The 11,865-nt window shown below is 47.6% G+C and overlaps 1 protein-coding gene across 1 annotated transcript in view; it reads right to left on the reverse strand.

The window, feature by feature from the left end:
* Positions 1-1,915, reverse strand: part of LOC138786376 (B-cell differentiation antigen CD72-like) — a 36,029-nt gene extending 34,114 nt beyond the window's left edge. Inside the window, exon 1 of the mRNA XM_069963363.1 lies at positions 1,833-1,915. Coding sequence (XP_069819464.1) covers positions 1,833-1,902 — 70 coding nt within the window. The 5' untranslated portion in view covers positions 1,903-1,915. The remainder of the gene's footprint in view (positions 1-1,832) is intronic.
* Between the last annotated feature and the right edge of the window lie 9,950 nt (positions 1,916-11,865).

Raw genomic sequence — 11,865 nt, forward strand, 5'->3', positions numbered from 1 at the left:
AGCTGACACTCTAATCTCCTATCACACACAGTGTATCATCACTCCCATCATCCTCCCTGACCCCAGGAGCTGACACTCTAATCTCCTATCACACAGTGTATCATCACTCCCATCATCCCTGACCCCAGGAGCTGACACTCTAATCCCCTATCACACAGTGTATCATCACTCCCATCATCCTCCCTGACCCCAGGAGCTGACACTCTAATCTCCTATCACACAGTGTATCATCACTCCCATCATCCTCCTCCCTGACCCCAGGAGCTGACACTCTAATCTCCTATCACACACAGTGTATCATCACTCCCATCATCCTCCCTGACCCCAGGAGCTGACACTCTAATCTCCTATCACACACAGTGTACCATCACTCCCATCATCCTCCCTGACCCCAGGAGCTGACACTCTAATCTCCTATCACACACAGTGTATTATCACTCCCATCATCCTCCCTGCCCCCAGGAGCTGACACTCTAATCTCCTATCACACACAATGTATCATAACTCCCATCATCCCTGACCCCAGGAGCTGACACTCTAATCTCCTATCACACACAGTGTATCATCACTCCCATCATCCTCCCTGACCCCAGGAGCTGACACTCTAATCTCCTATCACACACAGTGTATCATCACTCCCATCATCCTCCTCCCTGACCCCAGGAGCTGACACTCTAATCTCCTATCAAACACAGTGTATCATCACTCCCATCCTCCTCCCTGACCCCAGGAGCTGACACTCTAATCTCCTATCACACACAGTGTATCATCACTCCCATCATCCCTGACCCCAGGAGCTGACACTCTAATCTCCTATCACACACAGTGTACCATCACTCCCATCATCCTCCCTGACCCCAGGAGCTGACACTCTAATCTCCTATCACACACAGTGTACCATCACTCCCATCATCCTCCTCCCTGACCCCAGGAGCTGACACTCTAATCTCCTATCACACACAGTGTGCCATCACTCCCATCCTCCTCCTCCCTGACCCCAGGAGCTGACACTCTAATCTCCTATCACACACAGTGTATCATCACTCCCATCCTCCTCCTCCCTGACCCCAGGAGCTGACACTCTAATCTCCTATCACACAGTGTATCATCACTCCCATCATCCTCCTCCCTGACCCCAGGAGCTGACACTCTAATCTCCTATCACACACAGTGTATCATCACTCCCATCCTCCTCCCTGACCCCAGGAGCTGACACTCTAATCTCCTATCACACACAGTGTATCATCACTCCCATCATCCCTGACCCCAGGAGCTGACACTCTAATCTCCTATCACACACAGTGTATCATCACTCCCATCCTCCCTGACCCCAGGAGCTGACACTCTAATCTCCTATCACACACAGTGTACCATCACTCCCATCCTCCTCCCTGACCCCAGGAGCTGACACTCTAATCTCCTATCACACACAGTGTACCATCACTCCCATCATCCTCCCTGACCCCAGGAGCTGACACTCTAATCTCCTATCACACACAGTGTATCATCACTCCCATCCTCCTCCCTGACCCCAGGAGCTGACACTCTAATCTCCTATCACACACAGTGTACCATCACTCCCATCATCCTCCTCCCTGACCCCAGGAGCTGACACTCTAATCTCCTATCACACACAGTGTATCATCACTCCCATCATCATCCTCCCTGACCCCAGGAGCTGACACTCTAATCTCCTATCACACACAGTGTATCATCACTCCCATCATCCTCCCTGACCCCAGGAGCTGACACTCTAATCTCCTATCACACACAGTGTACCATCACTCCCATCCTCCTCCCTGACCCCAGGAGCTGACACTCTTCTCGGTTACCGGCAGATTCCTTCAGCTGACGTTGGTTCTCAGCGAATCTCAGATCAGCGTAAGTGACAGCATCAGCCATGTCCCCGATCAGCGGCCGAGAACGGAGAATGTGAGAAGAGGAAGGAAAGTGATAGATAAAACCTGTGTATGTAAATATTTACAGTAAATCAGCCACATTTAGGAGAGGAGGTGCAGAGCGTGACCGACACACTGTAACAAACACTTCCTGCCCGATGTGCAGCTCACATCACATGGCTTCTGGATACGGGACCCTCGCTGCCCCTCCACCAACAGTAACCACAGCCTATGTACAAGGTGCACGTTTTGGTGGTAAGATGGCCGCAGCTTTATGTACGTCACATGACTAACAATCCCAGGAGTCCGGTGAGGAGCTCGGTCACTGGGATCCCGGATACTGTGGGACCCCCAGCTGTGTGACATCCAGCCCCCGGCCAGACAGCAATAAAGGGGGCGGCACGTTCTGGCTGCCATTCTAGCAGAGACAGTCTACTTTAAGGGTTCAATGAACAAGTATCCAACAACACCAACTAAACGTTCTATAGTGAGTGTGCGATTGTAGAAGAAGGTACACTCACATTTTAGTAGTCTTCATCTTTGACTTTATTGATGCAATATTCGGGATTCGGCTGTGTGTAGTCAGAGCACTGGAGGTAGCTGGAGGTTAGGCGTCCTCTCCCTGCCGCGCGACGTTTCGGAAGGCGGGGCTTCCTTACTCATGCGCACAGGTGAGTGGGTCCAGCTCAGCTAAATACCGACGTCTGACTTTAACAGTCATATGATCAAAACATACTAGAAATATATTAGTGGTATCAGTGTCCATCACATCGCACAAATTCTGTACAAATATCACATTACTTATACATATTGTAAATATTATAAACGTCGTCCACTTAGGGGAGAAGAGGATCATAAAAATGCTTTAAAGCTACATACTTCATTTAAGCCGTTTGGCTCTAAGCTATCAAGTTTTTTGATCCAATAGGTCTCCCGTTGAAGTAGCAGCTGTTTATCTCTCTTTTCTGAACTTGTAGTTTGTACCTCTTCCAAGATGCACCATCTTAGCTCATATATGTGGTGACCTGCCTCTTTGAAATGTCTGGCAACACTCGTCTCACCATGTTTAGTTTTTTCTTCCATTGTGTTCTCTGTTTTTAGGTATCTCCTTATTGTGGCTCTGTGTTCATTTATTCTCACTTTTACCTGTCTCATAGTCTGACCTACATAGGTCTTCCCACACGGGCATTTCAGCATATATATGACTTTTGGTGTGTTACATGTAAAAAACCCTTTGATCTTAATGTTATACCCTTGTGTTGGATGTTGAATTTGTTCTCCTTTTATTATTGATGTACAGTTCTGACATTGTAAGCACCCAAATGTGCCTTTACGTTGTGTCCTTAAGAATGTTTGTTTGTCTGTCTTTCTCTTTTTGATGTCACTTCTTATTATTTTGTTGGCTATCGTCTTTCCTTTTCTTAATGCTAGCATAGGTTTATTTTGGAACAATTTCCCAAATTTGGGTTCTCTTTGCATTATCGGCCAAAATTTGTTAATGGCTTTTTTTATAATTGGGATGTGTTGGTCAAACGTGGTCACAAATATTTGTCTCTGTTCGTTTAGTTTATGTGCATTTTGTGGTTTCTTTTTTTTGATAGCTGTGTTAATTTGCTTCTGTTTATACCCTCTTTGTCGAAATTTATTTTGCATAATCTTCTGACATGTCTTCTTATTGGTTTCAGTGTTCACTATTCTTTCTATCCTTTGCATTTGGCTTCTTATTATGCTGTCAAACACTTGTGGTGGATGGTGACTCGTGCGGTGTAGCAAATTATTTTTATCAGTGTTTTTTACATACAGTGTTGTATCAAATCCTTCTTCTTTTTTTGTCACTAGTACATCTAGATAGTGTATTTCCTTTTCGTTATACTCTAGGGTAAATTTTATTGTGGGGTGACAGGTGTTTAAGTATGACATAAATTCCATAAGTGACTGTTCACTCTCTCTCCACAGGAGGAACACGTCGTCCACATACCTGTACCATTTGAACGACGTGTTCCCCAGTGTATTCTCTAGAACATATTTTCTTTCGAATGTCTCCATGAAAATGTTGGCGACACTTGGTGCCACCGCCGAGCCCATAGAGACTCCATACGTCTGCAGGAAGAAGTCCTGATCAAACCTGAAATAGTTTTTTGACAATATTAACTCCAAGAGGCCCATCAGAAAATTTATGTCATTGTTTGTGAAACTTGGGTTATTCTGCATAAATTCTCTTATAGCAGCCATGCCCTCTTCATGTGGCACGTTGGTGTACAAACTCTGCACATCCAACGTACACATGAACGTGACATCTTTGGTATTTTCTTTCTGTAGTTTACACAAGAAATCATTGGTGTCTCTCAAGCACCTAGTAAAGCCTTTGATGATATTCTGTAAAAAGCTGTCTATATATGTGGCCACCGGCTGAAAGATCGACCCCACTTGTGACACTATTGGTCTCCCTGGTGGTGACTTAAGGTTTTTATGTATCTTAGGGGCTAGATATAGAATGGGAACTCTGGGATTTTCACTAGTCAGTGCATTTGCTGTATGTTCACTTATAATGTCAGCTGTTACTGCATCCTGTATATAGCTGTCCAGTTCCTCTTTGAACTTATCTGTGGGGTCGCCTCTCAGTCGGTGGTACACCTTTTCATCAGACAGCTGTTTATGTGTCTCCTTTAGGTAATCTGATTTATTCATTATAACAATGGCGCCCCCCTTGTCGGCCTTTTTGACCACAAGGGTGGCGTCATTGGACAACAAATCTATAGCTTCTTTCTGAGCTCTAGTTAGATTCACATGCGTTTTTTTTACAGTTTTCCAATTTTCCCTGACCTCAGCCATGACGGAACGGGAGAACACCTCGAGTGCGTCATTGCTGATTTCAGGGTCAAACGTACTGTGTAACCTGAGCTTATCTGGTATCACATCGACATTGGATTTCCTCAACCTCTGATTGCGTTTTATATCAAAGACCTATGTAGGTCAGACTATGAGACAGGTAAAAGTGAGAATAAATGAACACAGAGCCACAATAAGGAGATACCTAAAAACAGAGAACACAATGGAAGAAAAAACTAAACATGGAGAGACGAGTGTTGCCAGACATTTCAAAGAGGCAGGTCACCACATATATGAGCTAAGATGGTGCATTTTGGAAGAGGTACAAACTACAAGTTCAGAAAAGAGAGATAAACAGCTGCTACTTCAACGGGAGACCTATTGGATCAAAAAACTTGATAGCTTAGAGCCAAACGGCTTAAATGAAGTATGTAGCTTTAAAGCATTTCTATGATCCCTTTCTCCCCCAAGTGGACGACGTTTATAATATTTACAATATGTATAAGTAATGTGATATTTGTACAGAATTTGTGCGATGTGATGGACACTGATACCACTAATATATTTCTAGTATGTTTTGATCATATGACTGTTAAAGTCAGACGTCGGTATTTAGCTGAGCTGGACCCACTCACCTGTGCGCATGAGTAAGGAAGCCCCGCCTTCCGAAACGTCGCGCGGCAGGGAGAGGACGCCTAACCTCCAGCTACCTCCAGTGCTCTGACTACACACAGCCGAATCCCGAATATTGCATCAATAAAGTCAAAGATGAAGACTACTAAAATGTGAGTGTACCTTCTTCTACAATCGCACACTCACTATAGAACGTTTAGTTGGTGTTGTTGGATACTTGTTCATTGAACTATTACATGCCAAAGAAGTGGGAGTTGGCGGTATCCACGTTAATTGCTCGTGATTGAGCTTACCTGTGGTCTGAAGCCAGACATTGCGCTTTGTTCAAGTCTACTTTAAGGGTCCAATAACCTTACTGAGGATCCATCCTCCCGTGCTTGACCACCGTGCCCGCTCCTGGATGATGGAGCCATTCTGACATCCATAAGGCTGCCCACTTCAAAGTTGTTCACCGCCATTTAACATCCGCTATGAGTTATAATGAATCCACCATAACTCGCCTGCAACTTCCACCTGACCTGAGCCACCAAAACAAAGCTGCGACTTATAATTGTGGATAAGAGCCTGGTGTGACCTTCCCTATAATTGTGGATAAGAGCCTGGTGTGATCCACCCCAAGGCAGGAGGCATTAGTGTGACCCGCAGGTGCTCATTGAGGAGCATGGCCTTCATCCCAGCTACTTGGGTGCTTCACTGACATGTGTCAGCACATGCTGATGGTGGTCAGCCTGATGGTGGGGGCGCATGCTGGTGGTCAGCCTGATGATGGGGGCGCATGCTGGTGGTGGTCAGCCTGATGGTGGGGGCGCATGCTGATGGTGGTCAGCCTGATGGTGGGGGCGCATGCTGGTGGTCAGCCTGATGATGGGGGCGCATGCTGGTGGTGGTCAGCCTGATGGTGGGGGCGCATGCTGATGGTGGTCAGCCTGATGGTGGGGGCGCATGCTGGTGGTGGTCAGCCTGATGGTGGGGGCGCATGCTGGTGGTCAGCCTGATGATGGGGGCGCATGCTGGTGGTGGTCAGCCTGATGGTGGGGGCGCATGCTGGTGGTCAGCCTGATGATGGGGGCGCATGCTGGTGGTGGTCAGCCTGATGGTGGGGGCGCATGCTGATGGTGGTCAGCCTGATGGTGGGGGCGCATGCTGGTGGTGGTCAGCCTGATGGTGGGGGCGCATGCTGGTGGTCAGCCTGATGATGGGGGCGCATGCTGGTGGTGGTCAGCCTGATGGTGGTGGCTCCCTTGCTGATCTTCACATGGCACAGTTTGCAAAAGACAAATTGTTTTGGGACTTCATAGAAAGTCTTTGGGACCTTCATCGAAATAATACCACACTGCACCTTCCTCTCCACCATCATTATCACTGTCCTCACCATCACCATTATCATCATCATCACTGTCCTCACTACCACCATCATCACTGTCCTCACCACCACCACCATCATCACTGTCCTCACCACCACCATCATCACTGTCCTCACCACCACCACCACCATCACTGTCCTCACCACCACCATCATCACTGTCCTCACTACCACCATCATCTCTGACCACCACCCCCACCATTATCACTGTCCTCACCACCACCATTATCGTCATCACTGTCCTCACCACCACCATCATCATCACTGTCCTCACCACCACCATCATCACTGTCCTCACCACCACCATCATCACTGTCCTCACCCCCACCATCATCACTGTCCTCACTACCACCATCATCTCTGACCACCACCCCCACCATTATCACTGTCCTCACCACCACCATTATCGTCATCACTGTCCTCACCACCACCACCATCATCACTGTCCTCACCACCACCATTATCGTCATCACTGTCCTCACCACCACCAGCATCATAACTGTCCTCACCACCACCATCATCACTGTCCTCACCACCATGACCATCATCACTGTCTTCACCACCACCATCATAACTGTCCTCACCCCCCACCATCATCACTGTCCTCACCACCACCATCATCACTGTCCTCACCACCACCATCATCACTGTCCTCACCACCACCACCATCATCACTGTCCTCACCACCATGACCATCATCACTGTCTTCACCACCACCATCATAACTGTCCTCACCACCACCATCATCACTGTCCTCACCACCATGACCATCATCACTGTCTTCACCACCACCATCATCACTGTCCTCACCACCACCATCACTGTCCTCACCACCACCATCACCACTGTCCTCACCACCATGACCATCATCACTGTCCTCACCACCACCATTATCGTCATCACTGTCCTCACCACCACCATCGCCACTGTCCTCACCACCAGCATCATCACTGTCCTCACCACCACCATCATCACTGTCCTCACCACCACCATCATCACTGTCCTCACCACCACCATCACCACTGTCCTGACCACCACCATCATCATCACTGTCCTCACCACCACCATCACCACTGTCCTGACCACCACCATCATCACTGTCCTCACCACCACCATCATCACTGTCCTCACCCCCACCATCATCACTGTCCTCACCACCACCATCATCACTGTCCTCACCCCCACCATCATCACTGTCCTCACCCCCACCATCATCACTGTCCTCACCACCACCATCATCACTGTCCTCACCACCACCATCATCACTGTCCTCACCACCAGCATCATCACTGTCCTCACCACCATCATCATCACTGTCCTGACCACCATGACCATCATCACTGTCTTCACCACCACCATCATCACTGTCTTCACCACCACCATCATCACTGTCCTCACCCCCACCATCATCACTGTCCTCACCACCAGCATCATCACTGTCCTCACCACCATCATCATCACTGTTACCACCACCATCATCACTTTCCTCACCACCACCATCATCACTGTCCTCACCCCCACCATCACTGTCCTCACCACCACCATCATCACTGTCCTCACCACCACCATCATCACTGTCCTCACCACCACCATCATCACTGTCCTCACCCCCACCATCATCACTGTCCTCACTCCCACCATCACTGTCCTCACCCCCACCATCATTACTGTCCTCACCCCCACCATCATCACTGTCCTCACCCCCACCATCACTGTCCTCACCACCACCATCACCACTGTCCTCACCACCACCATCATCACAGTGCTCACCCCCACCATCATTACTGTCCTCACCACCACCATCATCACTGTCCTCCTCACCACCACCATCATCACAGTGCTCACCACCACCATCATCACTGTCCTCACCACCCCCACCATCACTGTCCTCACCACCACCATCATCACTGTCCTCACCCCCACCATCATCACTGTCCTCACCACCAGCATCACCACTGTCCTGACCACCACCATCATCACTGTCCTCACCACCATGACCATCACTGTCCTCACCCCCACCATCATCACTGTCCTCACCACCAGCATCATCACTGTCCTCACCCCCACCATCATCACTGTCCTCACCACCACCATCATCACTGTCCTCACCACCACCATCATCACTGTCCTCACCCCCACCATCACTGTCCTCACCACCACCATCATCACTGTCCTCACCCCCACCATCATCACTATCCTCACCACCACCATCATCACTGTCCTCACCACCACCATCATCACTGTCCTCACCCCCACCATCACTGTCCTCACCCCCACCATCACCACTGTCCTCACCACCACCATCATCACTGTCCTCACCCCCACCATCACCACTGTCCTCACCACCACCATCATCACTGTCCTCACCACCCCCACCATCACTGTCCTCACCACCACCATCACCACTGTCCTCACCACCACCATCATCACTGTCCTCACCACCCCCACCATCACTGTCCTCACCACCACCATCATCACTGTCCTCACCACCACCATCACTGTCCTCACCACCACCATCACCACTGTCCTCACCCCCACCATCACTGTCCTCACCCCCACCATCACTGTCCTCACCACCACCATCACCACTGTCCTCACCCCCACCATCACTGTCCTCACCCCCACCATCACTGTCCTCACCACCACCATCACCACTGTCCTCACCACCACCATCATCACTGTCCTCACCACCACCATCACCACTGTCCTCACCACCACCATCATCACTGTCCTCACCACCACCATCATCACTGTCCTCACCCCCACCATCACTGTCCTCACCACCACCATCACTGTCCTCACCACCACCATCACCACTGTCCTCACCACCACCATCATCACTGTCCTCACCACCCCCACCATCACTGTCCTCACCACCACCATCACTGTCCTCACCACCACCATCACTGTCCTCACCACCACCATCACTGTCCTCACCACCACCATCACCACTGTCCTCACCACCACCATCATCACTGTCCTCACCACCCCCACCATCACTGTCCTCACCACCACCATCATCACCACTGTCCTCACCACCACCATCATCACTGTCCTCACCACCACCATCATCACTGTCCTCACCACCACCATCACTGTCCTCACCCCCACCATCACTGTCCTCACCACCACCATCATCACTGTCCTCACCACCACCATAATCACTGTCCTCACCACCACCATCACTGTCCTCACCCCCACCATCACTGTCCTCACCACCACCATCACCACTGTCCTCACCACCACCATAATCACTGTCCTCACCACCATCATCATCATTATTGTTCCCATCACCATTATTGTCCGCACCATCACCAGCATCATCTTATTATCTTAAGATCCACCTCCTACTCCAGCTCCACCTCCAGCTCCTGATCCTGAATGACATCATTGTGAGTATCTGCTGTAATATAAATATCAGAGTGATGTCATCACTGATGTCATTTTGGCCTCTTCACAGGGTTGGAGCTGATAATAACGTCCATTCTGGAGGTCTCTGGTGGATGACGATGACATGAGGAGCTCTATCATCACGGTAGTATAATGGTGATGGATCAGCCATCAGAACGGGAATATTTGGTGACATTTAACAATTGGAAAACATGTTCAAATCACAATCGCAGAGAAAAGCTGATTGAAACATTGCCGTATAAAAGCTGCGTAAGCTTCATATCTACATGAGATACATAAGAATACAGTAAGACCACCCTGAGCCAAGCTCCCCCCCCCCAACCTGTATAAGAAGGGACGTCATATGGGGGCGGAGAAAGTATTCAGAACAATGCAGAAAGAACGACTAGAAATATGTTATATTATATACATTCCTGGTCCTCATCATAGAAAAAACAAAGGGCGACAGCGCTCCATGGCGAGGATCAGAAGGACAAGGTGCAAAGGGGTTAGGGGTGCACGGCAACCCTCACCTGATGTGGTTGTGCAAAGGGAGGCACAACACTCTGCAGCGTATAGATCAAGGACCGCAGCCACTCCCGATATCCAACAGGAAACAATGATACAAACAACCTCCAACTCCAGACTACACGGATTATGGGGCGCAGGTCCAACTTGAGATCGAGGCACAGTGAGTAATAAAAATATATATTTTATTGTGGAGACTCAACGCGTTTCGGAACCGCACCGGTTCCTTTCTCAAGAGTCATGATACTGACAAAACAAAACAGCAATATATATCACAAACCAAAATGACATCAAAAGGGGGAGGGGAACTCAGAACCTCCCACTTCAATCAACACAGACACCTGTGACACCAATAAAGGAAGGCATATAGCCATATACTACATTACATAAAATACAACAATATATAAGAAAGAGTATATAAAAAGTATATATATATATATATATATATATAAAAAAATAATAAATAATGTATATAAAATATATATATATATATATGTATGAAACAAGTATATAAAATTAAAATTATACCTTCGTATTTTCTAGTGTCTCATTTAAGCCATCTGGTGACAAAGAGCAAAGTTTAAAAATCCAGTACGATTCCCTATTAATGAGCTGCTTATATCTATTGGGAACATTCTCTCCTATACGTTCCAAAATAGTGAGTCTCAAACTACTAGGGTCAGAATTATGCTTGAGAAAAAAGTGTCGAGAGACACTATGCAATAAAAATGAATTTTTAATATTAGCTCGATGCTTGTTCATGCGGCACCGCACCGTCTGAATGGTGCGTCCCACATACTGCAGGTGACATGGGCATTATGTGGGACGCACCATTCAGACGGTGCGGTGCCGCATGAACAAGCATCGAGCTAATATTAAAAATTCATTTTTATTGCATAGTGTCTCTCGACACTTTTTTCTCAAGCATAATTCTGACCCTAGTAGTTTGAGACTCACTATTTTGGAACGTATAGGAGAGAATGTTCCCAATAGATATAAGCAGCTCATTAATAGGGAATCGTACTGGATTTTTAAACTTTGCTCTTTGTCACCAGATGGCTTAAATGAGACACTAGAAAATACGAAGGTATAATTTTAATTTTATATACTTGTTTCATACATATATATATATATATATATTTTATATACATTATTTATTATTTTTTTATATATATATATATATATATATATATACTTTTTATATACTCTTTCTTATATATTGTA

Source organism: Dendropsophus ebraccatus, chromosome 3, assembly GCF_027789765.1.
Source record: "Dendropsophus ebraccatus isolate aDenEbr1 chromosome 3, aDenEbr1.pat, whole genome shotgun sequence".
In the NCBI taxonomy this organism is placed as follows: Eukaryota; Metazoa; Chordata; class Amphibia; order Anura; family Hylidae; genus Dendropsophus; species Dendropsophus ebraccatus.